The 18,838-nt window shown below is 40.5% G+C and overlaps 1 protein-coding gene across 1 annotated transcript; it reads right to left on the bottom strand.

Annotated features, from left to right (window-relative positions):
• Positions 1 to 1,211: 1,211 nt before the first annotated feature.
• On the bottom strand, positions 1,212 to 18,741 carry LOC134005740 (glycogen phosphorylase, muscle form). The gene is made up of 20 exons (XM_062444729.1): positions 18,434 to 18,741; positions 15,466 to 15,567; positions 13,556 to 13,634; positions 13,330 to 13,433; positions 11,921 to 12,052; positions 11,692 to 11,803; positions 11,512 to 11,594; positions 9,092 to 9,235; positions 8,852 to 8,944; positions 6,845 to 6,991; positions 6,409 to 6,572; positions 6,078 to 6,192; positions 5,087 to 5,188; positions 4,837 to 4,984; positions 4,688 to 4,746; positions 3,053 to 3,194; positions 2,627 to 2,834; positions 2,369 to 2,503; positions 2,060 to 2,126; positions 1,212 to 1,372 (listed from the first exon to the last, which is right to left on the bottom strand). The coding sequence occupies exons 1-20, from the start codon at positions 18,674 to 18,676 to the stop codon at positions 1,223 to 1,225; spliced, it is 2,529 nt and encodes an 842-aa protein (XP_062300713.1). The 5' UTR covers positions 18,677 to 18,741; the 3' UTR covers positions 1,212 to 1,222.
• Between the last annotated feature and the right edge of the window lie 97 nt (positions 18,742 to 18,838).

Genomic DNA, 18,838 nt, shown 5'->3' on the forward strand with positions numbered 1-18,838 from the left:
TTATTGAATAAAAAGGAAAAGTACTGACTGACAGTGAACATGTTAGCTTTAGTGTTGAGTACAGTTCTTTCTGTGGCACCACAGCAGTCAGACAGTCATATGCAGTAGCTGAAGCAGGACAGTGTGTTGTTACAGTACTTCAATCGAGCCGATATCCACAGTGTCATGGACTCTTATGTTAAACGCACAACTACACCACAGAATACACACATCTTTAGTCACTTAGGTTTATAGGCAGAGAAGGCTTTGTTATACTCTAACACAGGCCACTTTCAGGAATAGAACAGCAATATGAGACAGACACAAACATGCTGGGGAGATCACAGGTAAACTGATGGGTCAATACAGCTGCATTTTTTAGGGCTCCCCGGACCATTAATGATAATACACACACGGATACATTCAGCAAACACCATTAAACACAGAGAGCAGTCAAGACGGAAATAGTAATATGCGTGGTAATCTGCTGTGATTATGGAGACTTGGCTTCCTTCCAACACCATCCGGTCACAGTGCTGATATGAGGCCGTGGTGCGCATGAACCACTACGTGTTCCTTCTTTTCTTCCATGGAAGACCTGGCTGGTTTTGGTACCATAACAGTGCTGAGGTTTCTGGCATTTTTGCTGGGTTTAAGAGCCATGAGGGGCTCAGAAGGAGAAGGGGAATGTAGGTAGAATTGTGTCACTGTCACGTGAAAACTGTAGCACAAAGAAAAATCCCGAATTTTGACAGATGTTTGGACCCCAAACATAGTTCAGAGTAATGCAGTGAGGCAAATTAAAGGTTTGTGGTAACTATGACAAAATGTGAGTGTAATGTTTTGACTACAACTGAAAGAGGTTGAGGATCATCTTTAGATCTCTAGGGTTAAAGGAATCTATTTGACTACCTATCTTACTGAATACTATCAGGATAAAAGTCATCCTCTTTGGAGGTAAAACCCAGGCAGTTCCTAAACTCCTGTAAGGCTGACCCAGAGATACAATGTTTTCACCCAACAGTGAGAATAGGATATGCATTGCTGGTGCACAGAGGGAAAACAAATACAGATTGTGAACAGGCCCATTTCAAATGCTTGATGAACTGGAAGTAATAGGGGTTTTATAAGGATCAATAATCTAATGAAATAATGCCACAGTACACAGTGCTACAGGGTTTTTATCTCTTGTGGTTGGACCACACATGGGGAGCTACATTAAAGTGCAGGAGGCAGATGTGGTTTAGCGGGGATCATCAGGAGCAGGGATCTTCTCCAGACTGGGCTCCATCCCCCAGATCTCCGTAGCATACTGGGAAATGGTTCGGTCACTGGAGAATTTGCCACAGCCGGCGATGTTATGGATCACCATCTTGGTCCACTCTTTAGGGTTCTGTTAATACATAGAAATGAGGGGTAAGAGCACAGCGGGTTGTTGTGGGTAGTACAGTATCATGTTATATTGTATAATACAGTGCAGTATAGTATCATGTGATATTGTATAATATAGTATAGCACAGTACTGTATCATATAGAACAGTACTGCGTAGTATAATATAGTATGGTCTGATAACGTATAGTACAGTACAGAATTATATGATATTTTAAAATATAGTAAAGCACAATACAGTATAATAGAATACAGTACTGTATAATATATTATGGACTAGAACTGCATCATGTTATATTGTATAATACAGTATAGCACAGTACAGTATCATATAGTACAATGATGTTTAGTATAATATAGTTTAGTATGGTCTAGTACAGTGTATAATACAGCATAGTACAGTACAGTATCATGTGATTGTAAAATACAGTATAGCACAGTACACTATAATATAGTACAGGACAGTACAGTACAATATAGCATCATCCATTTAATATATAATATGGAAGTAAAAAGGTACAGAAGAACTTTGTACATAAAATATGTATGAAACTGTCAGAGAGCTGTGAGACTAAAAAAAAACTGAGGTCAAAATAAAGAATTCAGGATGTCAGAGTCATCACACTATGTTAGAATACCTGACAGACTGAAGGTGAGAGTAGGGCGACTTTCTCTTACTGACATACTAACCTTATAGAGTGCGCTGACTTTGTCTTGACATTTGATGTATGCTTCATAGTCCGCAAATACCTTGAACCTGCAGCACAGACATACAGTTAATATGGATGAGATGAAGCATTGTGACAATACTATGATCCAAATTAACAAGACTAATTACTCAGTACCACCAGGTTGAATGTATGATGATAATGAGTTGATTTACACCACAAACATTTCATTTACAGCACAATTTACTGCATTGATGGCACTGCATGGCTATGGAAATAAAAGTGCTGAGTCCTCTCAGAGTCCTCAGTGTCAGCAGAAGTGTGCTCCAACCTGTCGTGGTGCATCAGCATGTCGACGAGGTCTTTGAAGAGGTCGGGTTGGCCGGGGCTGAAGAATCCTCCAGATATCTGATCCATGGCCTGCTTCAGCTCAGGTATACGGTTGTAGTACGGCACAGCGTCATAGCTGAGGACAAAAGACATAATCAAAGTCTTTGTTACTGTTGTCATAAGACCATTTCTATTGTCCAGTTGAGCGTAGTCTTATGTCCATTACTTCAGGACGTGTTTAATACCAAACCAAGCTCACCCCTTCTTGTCCATAGCCTCCACATCGGGCACCCTCATGCCGAAGATGAAAAGGTTCTCCTCTCCAGCCTCCTCTGCCATCTCCACGTTGGCTCCATCCATGGTGCCAATGGTGAGGGCCCCATTCAGCATGAACTTCATGTTTCCGGTACCAGAGGCCTCAGTGCCTGCGGTGGAGATCTGCTCCGAAAGGTCTGATGCTGGGATGACTGCAAACAGGAGACAGGTGGAAAGATATCAATATCAATCCAGTATATATATGTACTATAATCAAGAATATACAACATGATTATTAATCTAGCTAGATATTTGATGCCAACCTTCAGGATGTACCACATTTTAAATGTATTGAGGTTCCACAGCCCTGTAACTGCCCTGAATCCTGCACATAAAAGACTTGTTGAATAAGCAGAACAGCATCCGTTACCTTTCTCAGCCAGAGTGACACGATAGTTCTCGAGGAAGATGACCTTGAGGCGATCTCCCACCACAGGGTCCTTATTGACAATGTCTCCGATTGATGTGATCAGCTTGATGATCATCTTGGCGGTGTGGTAACCTGGAGCCGCCTGGAGACAGAGGAGACATGATGATGAGCAACAAGGGTTAGGGTTAAAAAAACATGCTCATTTAAGTATACTCTGAACTCTACTTACAGTTATATATGAGTGGAGCATTTTAAATGGGATAATCTGTGACAGAAGGGAAGCTCTTCACTTCTAGTTCACTCAAATAATGTTCTACAAACATTCCTCTGATGAGCACTGGATAACTAAAATCATCACAATGAGAGTAAATTGGAATTAGGTCATTGGTAAAATTGAGCACTAATGATTATTATTAGTGAAATCAAAATTGGTGAAATAATGAGCAATATGGAAGGCAATTAAACAAAGACTTCCTGTACTGACTGAAGTTTAAAATTATAAACAGGGTACAACTTACCTTACACGTAATAAGTCATATATTTTCCTTTTGTCCACAACTAAAGGAATATTGAGACTGCTTGTTGAACACTAACATGCTCATGAATCTCCAACAACATGTTGGCATCTCCCACTTCCTGTCAATTACTATGTGTTTTTTCTAATGTTCGGGGGCAGTGGAACCAGCTCATAACACAATATCTTTGATATTATGTATATGCTTCTTTTATACATCCAGACAACACAGAATAACTTTAGCATTCATTTGGAGTCATGTTTGTGTCCAACTGATGGTATTCATTCTCCTTCTTGTTCTGTTTTTTTGTCTCTCCTTTGAAGAATAATGCTTCACTAGTTCACCAGCTAGTTTCTAACTTCGTTTATATTTTGTTTAGTGTTGGGCTGGTAGTGTTCAGTGGGTTTAACACTACTTAACACTATTTAGCACTGCTGCTGCTGCCGCTGCTAGAAGCTATGCCGATGATTTCTGAACCTAAATAATAAAGTTGTGGGCTACAAAACCATCCCTACAAGCAGCTTCTTCTACATTAAACAGTCATTTGATTAATTGTTAATATAAAATATGAATTGGTGTATCTTTAAGTTACAGGCTGGTTTATGTGGTACCAGACACTTTTGCTAATTTTAATCTGTGTATTTCTTTGGGAATCTCTCGTGGAGCGAGTTGTCAGTCATACTACAAATTCATAATAATCTTTCGTCAGTGATGTTTGTTCCTGCTTACTATATTTGGGACCCTGATATTTTAATCAGGACATGTATATGTATCAATTGTATGTCCTTTGAGGAACGTGTTCTTATTGTATTTAACTCTCTTTCAATAAAATATGATGCAAAATAAACTATGATATCATCTGCATATAGTGTAACATATGTGTATCCTGTACTAATAATCCTATATACTGATGAAGCTGCATCATTGATATTGATATAATGTTTTAGTAAGATTTGGTGGAAGTTGTATTTGATGGCGCTAAGCTAACTGCTAATAGTTCCCCCTGCTTTCAGTCTTTGAGCTAAGCTAGGCTAACGTTCTGGACCTACAAAGACACATATAAAGCTGATGTCCATCTGACACATCAAAATTATAATGTAATGCTTTAAATGTCAGTCACCTTTCCTCCAATCATGATTGTCCTGGGGGTCCATGCCTTGTTGGGCTCCTTCTTAATACCTGAGAAAGAAGCAAATGGATAAGTTTCTTCTCTGGGAGTCACACTTGTTTTCTGAACGGTTGTAAGGTAGTAATAGAAGCAACACTCACGGTTGTACAGCGTGATGATGTGAAGGCAGTTCAGCAGCTGCCTCTTGTACTCGTGGATCCTCTTCACGTGGACATCGAACATGGAGTTGGGGTTGATCTTGACCTTGTACTGCTCCTCAAGGTAGGCGGCAAACTTCATCTTGTTCTCCTTAAAAGTGGCGGCCACACAGAGAAATGTGATTTAGGAAACAGACAAAAGCAGAAAAAGAAAATATTCATCTTTAAGCGTTTTAAGATTTTAAGATCTCACTTGTTTGATTTTGGCAACATCCCTGATGAAGGAGTCATCGTTCACAAAGTCCAGAAGCTTCTTCAGCTGGTCCAGGTCGCGGATGTAGTCCTCACCAATCCTCTGAGAATAAAACATGTCAGAGAAGCTCATTCAACACATCAGAAGCATGTTAGTTAAAACTGTGTATGTCTCTCTTTCTCCACTGTTAATTCCTATTTCAACTTCTAATGATCTCCTGAATAGACCCTGATATACAAACAAAGGAGTCTACTTGATCATTTAACAATACTATAGATAGTCAATACTATAGATGACTGCCAGTTTCAATCACTTTAACTTTGTTTCTAAGTAATCATGTTCTTTTTCCATCAGGTCAGCATGGCAGATAAATACTACAATACCCATGAGCCTTAGCCATAGTTATTGTATGGAGAAGAGGCCCATCATAGGGGCAAAATCAGAACTGTAGCAAAATCCAGAACACTAAATACTAAAATTAATTTGGAATTAAAAAGTGATTTAAATTTTTAGTTTCCATCAACTCCTGAGAAGAATATCTGTCTTTTTAGCTGCTAAATGCTCCCCTATGTTCACCAGCTAGACTAACTGTAAATGTCTGCTGTTTGGTGCTAAAAACGTGTCATGCAGTGGGTTTATCTGAGCTGTTTCACTGAAAACAACCACCATGGTCAAAGACAGCTGAGAGAATGAACCAAAACAGTAAAGTTACGGGCTGTAAAACCAAAACACAGAGCAGAAAGACTATGTTGTTAATATATAAATATTGATTTGAGCAGCTTTTGGTTCAGTGATTAGAGGTTTCTTGAAATGCTACTTTAGGAATTCTCTTTCTGTACTCAGGCTTATAGCTTTGACTTTATCAAAGAACCGCCAGCAGTGTTTCATATCCACTCAAGATTTGGAAGTGCTCCAATGCAGAAAATCCATGTAACTTTCATTTGCTGAACCCTAGACTCTGGAAATAACTCTGTTTGTACAACAAACACACCTCTGCGATGACCTCAGCCAGGCCTGGGTTGCACATGACCAGCCAGCGTCTGGGCGTGATGCCGTTGGTCTTGTTCTGGAACTTGTCTGGGTCCACCTCGTAGAAATCCTTGAACCTACAAGAAGATTTAACATTTGAATATCACAATATTCTACAACATTTAGTCCAATGTGAAATGATTGTACTGTATTGTAGCTTTGCTCTTTAAAAGCTGACAACAGTTCAACATCAACAATAGAAAATATTGATATGGCTCCAGGCTGTGTTACAGTTCTGTTACACTGGAACACACAATCAGGGGAGGAGATGAGGGTGAACTGGGTTTCCTTACACTGTGTCTTTGATGATTTCAGAGTGGATGCGGGCCACTCCGTTGACAGCGTGAGATCCCACAATGCACAGGTGAGCCATGTTGATTTTCTTGACGTCGCCCTCTTCAATCAGGGACATACGGCGCATGCGGTCCATGTCTCCAGGGTAAAGCTTGCTGATGCGCTGGAGAATGGAAGGAAGGAGACAAGAGTGGATATCAGGGCTCACCAAACCTCAATTTACCCTTGTAGACAATAGAATCAATTGCAATTAAAAAAAAATATATGCACAGTAATGCACTGATACATAATGTGGCAAAATTAAGATATAGATATATCCCTCATTTGAGTTGATATTGTTTCACCTTTTCTCACACAGACTCTTGAACAAGTGCTCTTTGAAGTCTGTATAGAGAAGGCTAAGAGCTACATGCTTCATTTAGAACGTTTTTGTACCTCCATGTGCCTCCTGTTGATCTCATAGATGATCTCCAGGTGACGAGGCAGCAGGTTTTGGAAGAGATCGACGGGCCAGCGCTCCAGAGCTTCAGGCAGGACGGTGTGGTTGGTGTAGGCACAGGTACGCACCACGATGTCCCAGGCCTGGACACAGTGAGGACAGAGACAGACAGGTTAGCCAACAACTACAAAGTACTGAAAGTTAAAATACTTATCTTCTCTACAACTGATCACAAATGTGAGCTCTGCTTTTTTTTAAATTTGAAAATGAAGATCTCACATTAGCAAGCAAGGTCTATGCTCACATCTGTCACGGTGAATGAGATCAACTCTTGAGTCATTCTGCTGTGTCATTGTTACTGCAGTGTTGAAAGATGCAAAGAGACAGAACTGCATGTGACCACAGCACACTGCAGTTAAATGCAGTCAGTTTTATGTGATAGGAGTATACAGTCACTTTATCCCACAAATAATTGAATAACAGTACTGTCAACTAGACCGTTTCATCATTTACAGAATAAGATATATTGCTTTAACTGTTGCCATGGACAGTGGATGTTAAGGTGATATAAAAAGGTAACATTTTCTGTGCACTACATTGATTCCTTTTCTCTGTATGTTAGGATAGAATTAGAAATGCTAACATCATTAACTAATTATATCATTATTATTATGCTACATGCATGTTATCAGAATTGCGAGTGTAAATCTGTTGAGGGTGTAATGGGAATTCTTATTATTCATCTTCTCTGATACAAATGAGTAACTATGTCATATGATTAGGTGTATGTGTGTCATAATCTGCTGATCATGACACCACTTATGTTACATGAAATGCTGATTGAGTGAACACCATGTATGTTCAAATCTACTGACTAACTATTGTCCTGATTGTACAACACATTATGACGTGACTATTGTGCTTACATTGTTCTGATGGTAGAACAGGTTCATCCTTTCACGAGATAATGTATTGTATATAATCTGACAACTTCCTCTGCTCTGGGCTCACTCATGCCATCTCACACTTGAGACAGCAAAGAGTCCGTCTGCAGGCGACCGAATAAACTCTCAGAAAAGACAACGAACAACTTTGTGCTTCTTAATATTAAATTGAAGTGTAAACATGATGTTGCTACAGACAAAACAGAGCAACATTAAAAAAAAAAGGACAGGTTCAACATTTTTAAGTTTGTCTTAAATCAACAGTCAGGAGCCCAAATAAGCATTGAAACCTGTTTCTCTAGCTGTAATGATTCTTCCTGTTCATACTGACCATTAGAAGATCCCTTCATAATGCACTTACAATGGAAGTGATGGAGGACTAAATCCACAGTCCTCCTTCTGTGTAAACATGGATTTAAAAGTTGATGTGAAGCTAATATGAAGCTTCAGCATCCAAATGAGTCAAATCTTCATCTTCTATGTTTCAACGTTACAGTGTTTTTAGTACCAAAGTCTTTTTGTTACTATACTTCCACCACAGCTCAACAGGGAAACACTAAGAGGGAATTTGATGCTAAAAAGACTGTAAATGTGTCAGATATCACTTGATATGACTAATTCAGACTGATGAAGCTGATCATCTACTTTCAAATGCATCTTTGCTCTCAGTACTCTCATGCATTTTCCATCACTTACACTGAAAGCACATTTGAAGGAGATCTTTTATAGAGGAATGATTACAGCGAGGAAAACCTCTCCCACTGTCAGGAGAGAGGAAAGAGGACACCTGACTGCTGTTTTAAGACACACTTGAAAAACTGGGAACCTTCCTCTAAAGCTCATTGATTGGACGTTTCTTATCACAATGCTCTCTGTTACTGGGAGTAAACTTCTCTTCTCAACTTATCATGTATGCAATCTTACACCTTAATATGCTGCTCATGATGCGAACTGATGATTAAATTAAGCGTGGGAATGCTCCCAAGTCACACTCAGATGATCCACTTTGTTTTAAGCATTGTGATGTCAGTGTGTGACTACCGCTGAAGTGATACATACCGTCTCCCAAGTGACTTTCTCAATGTCCACCAGGATCCTCATCAGCTCAGGGATGGCCATAGCAGGGTGGGTGTCATTCAGCTGGATCGCCACCTGCAGAACATCCATTGACAAAGATAAAAAGGTAACAAATGAATAAGGATGGTAAAAACAACTGAGCACAAAATAATCAAATATCTATTAGAGGTTGATATGCTGTAATAAGTATTATGTCACAGTTTGACATTACGGATCTCTCGCCTTATCTGGCAGTGTAGAAAGATCCAACCGCACGTACTCCGTGGAGCCAAACTTGGAGGCCTTGAATCGACGGACGATGTCTTGAAGAGTGGCTGCGACAACAAAGTACTCCTGCTTCAGACGCAGCTCCTTCCCTTCAAAGAACTGAAGTCCACAGACAATATGGAAAACTGTTCAAACTTTCATCTCATTCTCCCAATACAATAAAGTATCTGCACATTATGATTTCAATTCTAGAAACACCCTTGTGAGTTGTGCTAGGGTTGGCTGGTTTTGAGTTAAAGTGTTCATTGATTTTTTTGGGGTCAATAAAGCTAGCCAGCAAACAGCTGACCATTTCCACACCCATCTTTAACCAGTTCTGGTTTGGTCTCCATTATGTTCACCAGCTTGTTGCTACATCTGTCTGTGTGCCAGTCTGATCTCTGGGTTTACCATTTAATCTATTTTCAATATAAAAATTGGAATTACTTCAGTTTTAAAACAGTAGGCAGCGACATGATTTTTTGGGTTTTCTGGCCAGGTTATGGCAAACATCCATAATGTTTGACAGTATTTTAGTCACTCTAGGCTCCATTATTAATAAGAGGAGTCTCATGTGGACGTTTTAAAAATCAGACTCAGTTTGGAGGATATATTTTGGTTTATCATCAATGAAAAACGTTGCTCTTTAAATGTGTGTTGTCTTTTTTCCTGGTAAATCCTCTAAATGTTTGAAAGACATGTTTAACTGTGAAATGAAAGCCTCATAGCTAGCAAGTAAATACATAGCATATAGTCTGTTTTCTAATTGTGTTTTGGCCACATGTGTTTGCTCTCTTAGGGCGTACTCACACTAGGCAATCGTACCGTGCCCAAGCACTTTTGCCCCCTAAAATCCGGATTATTTGTCTAGTGTGAGTGCAAGTGTACCGTGCTTGAGTACGTTACACTTCCCTGGTACGGTACGGTTGGAAGAGGTGTGCTTAGGCACGGTACACTTGGTCACGCATGCGCATTAGGGATTAATATTTTTCCCGAAAATAAGACATTTTAAATCCCGGGAAAAGAAGCCAATTTTCCAGGGAATCCTGGGAAATCGACGATTTTTAAAAGGCAACACTAGCTGAGCCCTGGTCATTTCAAACAACACTCAATGCAACGTGAACACATTATGTATGTATGGGTTCCCAATCCGACCATTTTTTGTGTATTATTTTATCATTATTAAGGCAAAAGAACTCAATTTATGTCCATGGACATTATAATGAAAAGGCTAAAGGCTTAATATTAGTTTGCATGCTGCGTGGACTTCATTACATCTGCTGCACCGCTGCTACCACAATTATGAAATGCTAAGTTTATTGTCTGTGACTGTGACCCTCATAAAAGTCATATTTTACAAATATGCATTATATAAACTAACGACATTCATTAAAGTAAGTCATTTGGAGACTTCTAAGTCATTAAACTACGTCTTACTTTTACTGGAGTAAAGAGTTGAATCAGTACGTCTGCTTTTACTAGTCTTTTTTATACAAGTATCTAGTACTGCATACTACACAGGCATGACTCAGAAGAACAAGCTTGCACTTTTTAATCATAGTGCGTTGTGTTAATTGATCAGCTGTGTTGTGTTTTACCGGCACACAGCACGAGAACACACACCTGTGCATGTTTTATGAGAGTAAACTGTCTGTATGTTTTTGCGCAACGTGTCGGAGGTAACCGTGCTTGAGTACAGTACGGTTGGGATAATGTGAGTGCGGGCCAGCAGGGGGACAGGGGAGGGGGGACATCCGTGCTTCAGCACAGTACGGTACAACTGGCCCTAGTGTGAGTGCGCCCTAATTTGCACTCAGCAAATGTTTGTCTTTAACTTTTTACCCGCTGAGGTTTTCTGCCTCCAGAGCAACTGCCTGAAACAAGCTAGCAACATTTCAAATGATGACTCAGCAGATGCTCAACTGAAGGAATATCATCTGTCTTAATGTATAAATCACAAGTGACAATTCCAGTTTTCTCAACTTTAGTCATCATTCTTATCAATAAAAAAAATAAAAGAAAGTTGTTTAAACTGGAGTTTGCCAAAACAATGAGCTAAAAGAGGCTAAAGCTGGACGTGATTGGGTTTGTCATTATAAGTTTATTTCATCTCTTTTTTGCTGTTTTTGCCATCTTTCTTATTCTCATTTTAGTCATAACTAAATAAGGTTGATGAAAGTGGAGTTTGCCAAAATAGTAAACTAAAGAGGCTTACTACAGAAAATAACACATGCCCAGATCTCCCAGTTGAAATAATAACCAGAACACCCAACAAGACCTTATACACGTAAAATCTGTAAAAACTAAATTGTCCTTTAAGTAAAAGTTAGACCAGCATTGATGGGTTGTCAGGTATATTATATGTACACACAGCTTTAAATCCAAGTTCTACTCACATTGTCATTAGGGTAGAGAACCCTGGAGATGTTCTCAGCCAGGTTTCTATCCAGCACAGCTTGGATGTAGCCACCAACATTAACTGTATGACAAACGTTGATGGTTAAACCTCGGAGTTTTCACTGGCCTTTCTTGCTTTTATGACAGTTCTGTTACTTACACACATATACAATACTCACAGTCTTTGAGGTTAAAGTCACAGGGTGCTTTAGCGGACCACAGTCTCATGGTGTTGACGATGTTGTTTCTGTAGCCGGGGACCGGGGTGTCATAGGGAAGAGCCAGAACCACCTGGATCACAACAAAGAGAAATGTCAGATCTTTATCAAACCATTATCCTCCACGAGTAACGTGCTGAAGACGTCTCATCTGTGAGATAAGCCTGGTAAGAGCTTTCTAACAATTGACCTGTGTGTCGACCCATTTCACTCCTTCATCCGTGTGCTCCACTCGTCCGTAGAAGTGGACCGGACGCATGTACTCGGGGCGAGCCTTCTCCCAGGGGTTACCATAACGCAGCCAGTCATCAGCTTCTTCCACCTGTGGAACACGACAGATGATTAAAGCGTTTTCACATCGACTAATGTTCAGAATTTCATCCAGACTGTTATTGTTGTGAGGGAGGAAACAGCATTTAGACCATCACGGAACGCTAATATTGTCCATGAAAGCTGGACTAGTGAAATTTTAGGAATAGCAGCGCCTAAAATTGTACAGCTCAAAAATTTGGAACTTTTTAACCAGTAAGATATTTATAATGTTTGTGGTCTTAACATTAACTAGATGCGTCATCAATTGCTGATATTTACTATGTTTTTTCTTAAATTACATTTAAATCTTTATTTCCTGGTTCAGACACTGGGTTGTAAACCAGTCGGGCGGTGTTGCATCACATGGTACAAAAAGATCCACACAATTCTCTCACCTGGTCGACTCCTTTGTTGTGTGATTGACAGTCAGTGGTCTAATTAGTGTTGCCAGAAAGGACTTTTACAGTAGAAACAACAAACTGATTTAACCAGCACAAAAAATGTCAATTAACTTGTTCCCAGTGACAAAGGATGAGGATGTGTGCAGAGTGAATTCCAGCAGAACTGGATAAACAGTTTAGTTGGGGGGGTTGGGGGGGGGTGGTATCTTTATTTTATTGCTGGGTTGAACTCAGTGAAGTTTCTCTGTAGTACATCTCAGTCAAACATACAGTGTCTGCTTTGTTAAATTTACACTCTTTGTCATGCTTGTGTGTTGCTATAGTAACATACACCACATGACTTTTTTAAAAATCTTGAATTGATTTATTTATTTTATTTGTAGTCTTCGGCCCTAACCCATGAGTAGTTTATCAGATTGCACACGGTTGCCTCTGGAGATGCAAAAATGTTTTATACTACTTTTATACTGTATACAGTAATTCTACCCAACACCTGGAAACACACGCTGATGTGGAAAACAAAATCCTTGTAAATCCTTATTAAATGTGTCAGTCACTTTTATTCACATGTTTTGGGTGTGACCAGCTGTGTGCAGGATATCTGCTTCTTAAGCCAAACTAATAACTAACAAACTCATCATCGCCAACACCTGTCTGTTAAATTAAGCCCAACTATATCTAGCACTGTATCCTCAAAGGGTGGAGACACTTTCACTTCTGCCTCGGGCTACTTCACTCATTTGCGGGGTCATGCTGTCACTGCAAGGACACAGTGAGCTCAGATTTCAGGGAAGTGCAGAAAAACTACTGTTTATTAAATGAGAATATAAAGCAGCCTAGATTAAATCAGGAAGAACTAAGGAGCTAATCCACCAGATCAATATACCTGCCAGCCGTTGACCATTTTCTGATTGAAGATGCCAAACTCGTAGCGGATGCCGTAGCCGTAAGCAGCCAGACCCAGAGAGGCCATGGAGTCCAAGAAACAAGCTGAGGAAACAAAAAAACAGGGTTGGGAGGGAGGGGGTGAAGAGTAGGGTGAGACAAGACCTGTCCAGAGCACTAAACATCACTGTGTGACAGCAGCCAATCAGGAGGAGGCATGAGCTCACCAGCCAGACGCCCCAGCCCTCCGTTGCCTAGGCCGGCATCTTCCTCAATGTCCTGCAGCTCCTCCATGTCCAAACCCAGCTGAAAGACACATCGGCGTACTCTTATAATCTCTTACCAGTGTGACTGATGAAGCTTCTACTGTAAATATGTGCATTGATAATTAGTAACATAGAATCATACAGCAGTGCAGAGCCTTAAAGCTGAGCAGAATATTGTTTTTTTTTAGCAGTGGTGTTAACAGAACAAGGACCTCACCCTTCATCATCATACACTTGCATGGACATGTCTTCACCTCATCACATAGGAGCTAATTTTACTCTCAGTGACTTTCATGGTCATCGACACGCCTAAAATTCACTTCATATTCTGCATGAACACACATTAAAGCTCTTGATTTGATTGTCTCAGGCATGACTGGATTGACCTGTTTAAAAAGGGGCCATGAGGGAGACTGTTGCCCCCTCCCCCCCATCCCCCCCACCCAAATAGATTTAGGATTACATAACCCCCTGAGCACAATAAAAACTAAAATTACTCCACTAAATTGTTACACGGGGTCAGTCACAGAGCCAGTCGATAAATTTGAGGGGCCACATGGCAGTTTGCCTGGTTGTCTTGTCTCAGGCTGCTGTCTGGTTATCAGTGTCATGATGCCGGCCAATAATACAACGATAATGTCACTGCTTTATGCAATTAGAGTTTGAAATGAAATTGACTATATGTGTCAGCAGTCTGGCTGGTTACCATAATTGTCCCATTTTTGGGTAAAACTCTTTTCTCCACTGAGAGCACAGGACATATCGTACTGTAAAATGCACCAATGAGATTTATTTTCAGTTGGACTTTAAAAAGGTATACTATGCAGAATATGTATAAACTCAAAATACTAAATAATCTCCCTCAATCATGACTAGAAGTGTGTGGTGGTGTATTTACATACAGAGCCCTCTTTCTTTATTTTCTTGTGTTTTTGGGTGTCAACTTTTGGACAGTAGGTTTGTAGCCCCCAGCCAATAAGAGCATGCAGGGGTGTGACATCTGGACTCTGTTTCTGTCTCGCACCTCTGTCTCTGCGTCATGGATGTATAAAGAGCAGCGGGTCTGTGCGTCTGCTTGACCGAGGGCGTGGCTGAGCTACTCACACACACACACACACACATAGAATTGAACACTCCGCATTCACATAAAATCCAGCAATGCGGCAACTTGATGTCGGAGATGTGGTCGCGTTTATTTATGCTTTAGTACAAAGCCGCCATAAAACAATCAGGAAATGGTCTATTTATATGATTTATGGCTTTTTTCTTTCCAGCACTGCTCGCTCTCTTCATACACTCTAGCTCTCTCAACCAGTACTCTCTCTCTCTCTCTTTGAAAAGTGTATGTAACATCAACAGCAGAATTAATGTCTTTTCTTCATAAGGTAATTGAAGTACTTTTTCACACCGCACCCTTAAACCCATAATGTCAGGTCAAATAGAATGTGGATGCCTGTTGGTGAATTTTGGGAACAACATGTTTAAGTTTTGGGAATTGTGTCAGGAAGTGCTGCTCTGTTGGTACAGTCGCTCCTCTTTTGGCAGCCATATTTTCTTATATCTGTCAGTTTCTATATAGTGAATTGTCTTTTTAGGGCCTGATAACATTGCATTTTACTTGTGTGTGTGAATTTGTGCTCTAATAAGTGAGGTGTTTGTTGTTTCTGTTGTGTTATAATTTGGTTGACTGATAGTTTCCTTTCTCTGACAGGAAGGATGGTCGGTGGCCGCCAACCGACAAATCCTGCATAGTGTACCTTTAAAGCCCCCTATGTGTAGCAGACAGCAATACACGCTGCATTAGGTTCTGCTCAGCGCTCAGCCGTGATGATGTAACTCTTCATCAGCTTTCCCATGATTCTTTGCCTCACCTGGTACGTGGCTTCATCGCAGGCGTTCTCCAAAGCCAGGTTCACCATGGTGTTCTGCAGAGTGCGACCCATGTAGAACTCCAGGGAGAGGTAGTAGACACGCTGCAGGAGGAAGAACATGCTGTGAGTCATCCAGAAACCACATTTCCAAATGCTATTTATTTATTGAATCCTTTGAACATGTAGTCTCATTGAGATATGAAACTCTTGTACAAGAAGTTTACACATACATATCGATTAACAGGCAATAAACCATTCACAGATATACATATTATACAATATTTACATATTAAGAGAAATATGTACAAGCATGATTACCAACATGCAATTACAACCTATTAAAAGGTTTGAATGAAATAAGATAATGCAGTTTTAGAATCTTCTGAAGCTCCATTTGTGTGCAGCAAAATATAAAAAAAAAAAACATGTTTACCAAGTTCATGAAAAACCTGACTAAATGTATCCAAAACGTTGATACTTATCTTGATGAATTTTACCATTTATTGCAGTAAAGCTTCAAAAATACTAATAAATCATAGTGTACATGCACCATGTGGTGGAAGCCCTGCAACATCGACTACGTTTACATGCACAAAACATTCCAGTTTTTGCTGTTATTCCAAAAAAGAACAATATTCCTAAAGCTGTTTACATCACTAATGAAAATGAATACTCCATTTATATTTGTGTTTACATGCAGCCGTGCATTCTACAATCAAAATATGATTTTTTTTTCAAAGTTTGATTTGAAAGTTGATGTTGGAGAATTTGCACATGAAACAAATCAAATAAACCTGTTGATATCCAAGTCTTTCAAAATGTTTTCTAATTCTGATCAGAAATGTAATGGTGCATCTAAATCCCAGCTTTGCAAACGGTTGGCAAAACACCAACTGAGATGCATGTACTGTACACAAGTCCTAAGAATGTTCCTAAAACATGAAGAAAATCCTTAAATCCCATATGTTAATTGAAAAAAATGCTACATTTGGAATATGTCCTAATTCAGTATACGCTTTTTAAAATGAGCTGTGTTGAAGTCGGTGTATCATCCTATGGGAATAAACAGTTGAATATTAGTGTGCATGTAAAGGAACTGACTGTCTGTGGTAGATAACAACAGCTGCTGTCAGAGACAACAGCAGCAGAGCTATTACTGGCAGCGTCTCCAGCTAACTCTTACTTTATAGAGAAGTCACATCGAACCACAAGCCTTCGCTGACACGGCCTCGTGTTACACCGCAGCTCTGTGTGAAAGGTAACACAGACCTCTGAAGAGAATGTACACAGTGATGAGCCCAGATGCAAAACTGAGGAAATGTGAAACTACCGCACTGTGTCTGACATGTTCTTTCTGACATTTTGGCAGCCTCTCTCGACACTCTTCCGTCTGACATTTCGGTCCCTGCAGCTGATGGATGTTCGGTAAAAAGGTCAGAAGGTCGTATAAAAAGGAAGAACACATGGAAACAATGTATGTGCCGAAGTCACAAAGGCATGCGGCGGTCAGTATAAATAGGAGAGGAGGGTCTGTGCTACTTCACCCCCAAGGTTAACACTGAGTCCACTTCACAGAAGGTTTATTAATAAGAAGTGCTTAGTCATTATAAAGCCTATGAGCTTTAGAGCTCTGGTTATTGATATTATTAAAAACACTCCCCAACAGCTTACATTCACTGACAGTCAGAACATATTTGTTTATATTCCAGGTCAAATGGAAAATAAATCTCAATCTGGTCTGTTGCAAAAAGCTACAACTTCAAATCTAAGCAGAGATGTTTGAAGAAGGTTTAGTTTTTCAAATGCGTGTTAACCAGCAGTCATGTGTTCATATGAACAATAAAGAGGTTTTCCTTTCTGTAATCATTCCTCCTGTTCATACTGACTATTAAAACATCTTCAAATGAGCTTTCAATGGAAGTGATGGAGGACTGTATCCACAGTGTGTCCACACAGTCATTTAAAAGTAGATGATCAGCTTCTATTGAGCTTATAGTAACAAAAAGACTTTAGGACTAAAAACACTGTAACGTTGAAACATAGAAGATGAAGATTTGACTCATTCAGACAGCTGAAGCTTCATATTAGCTTCAGATCAACTTTTAAATACACGTTTACACAGAAGGAGGACTGTGGATGTGTCCTAGGGGATCTTCTAATGGTCAGTATGAACAGGAGGAATGATTACAGCAAGAAAAACCTGTGTTTTAATGTTCATTTAGGCTCCTGACTGAATGCACCCTTTAACTCAAGATAATAAAACTTGCTCATCTTTCATTGCTGAATGAATATTTTAACAGATCAGCATAGTTTCCAGTGTGTTGAACAGTGAACACTATGCTGCGCAACAGGGCAGACACCCATCACATCATAGACTGTCAGCACACAGTGCAGCAGACTGTAAGGGGCCAAGTGCAACCTCATACACCGCATGTATAATTTATGATACAGGTGATGGCATTTTTTAATTCCCCCCTAGAGCTTAAGTACTTCACTATATCTAAAAGTATACAGATCAGCTTAATCTGCTTCTTTTTTTTTAAAAACAGTGTGGCCATTTTGTGATGCACAGAGAGTGTATGGGGGGGGGGGGGGGGGGGGGGGTGAAGGGCACGACATGCTGTTACGTAACATGCAGCAGCAGGAGAACACTAGTGTTGGGCACATTTGACGCACTGAGGCCGCGCATCGTTTCTCGAGGGCGCGCAGATGATGGCTGCAGATTATGCACGGGGACAGACAGATGTGACACACACAGGAACACATCTGTATGGACTGTCTGCCGCTCACACTCTCTAACTTAGTTTCAATGCACAATGGTGCGTCAGACAAAGGCAACAAAACATGTCTATAAATGGATATGAAGAGCACACGCACGCACACGTGCACGCTCAATAGTTGTAATACTGCAGCACAGCCCCGCCCCCCCCGCAAGCACAGTGTGTACGTGAGGACAGCGGATGCTTACTTTCGGGTCTTTCTCATAGTAATGCTGCTGTGTCCGGATCCACCGGCCCACCAAGTGATCCCGGACTGTGTTGGCCAGAGCGAAGTAGTAGTCTCGTTTGGTGGCCACATTCCGGTCCTTCACCAGGGTGAAATGGAGATGCCGGTTGAAATTAGTTTTTAGGTCCGAGACGTTCTCCACCCCGGCCAGCCCCCGCACTGAGATCTGCTTCCTGCGGTCCTGGTCAGTGAGCGGCTTGGCCATGTTGAGCTGCTGCTGTGTTAAGAAGTGAACGTTGAGTTAAATGTCTCCAGCGCTGCTTCACCTCTCCTCTGTCTCCAGCTGACACACACCCACACAAACACACAGCCAGGATGTGACAGTCCAGCCTCTTTATAAGTCACGTACTCAAGCTGCAACAAGTGC

The sequence above is a fragment of the Scomber scombrus genome, chromosome 23, assembly GCF_963691925.1.
Source record: "Scomber scombrus chromosome 23, fScoSco1.1, whole genome shotgun sequence".
Taxonomy (NCBI): Eukaryota; Metazoa; Chordata; class Actinopteri; order Scombriformes; family Scombridae; genus Scomber; species Scomber scombrus.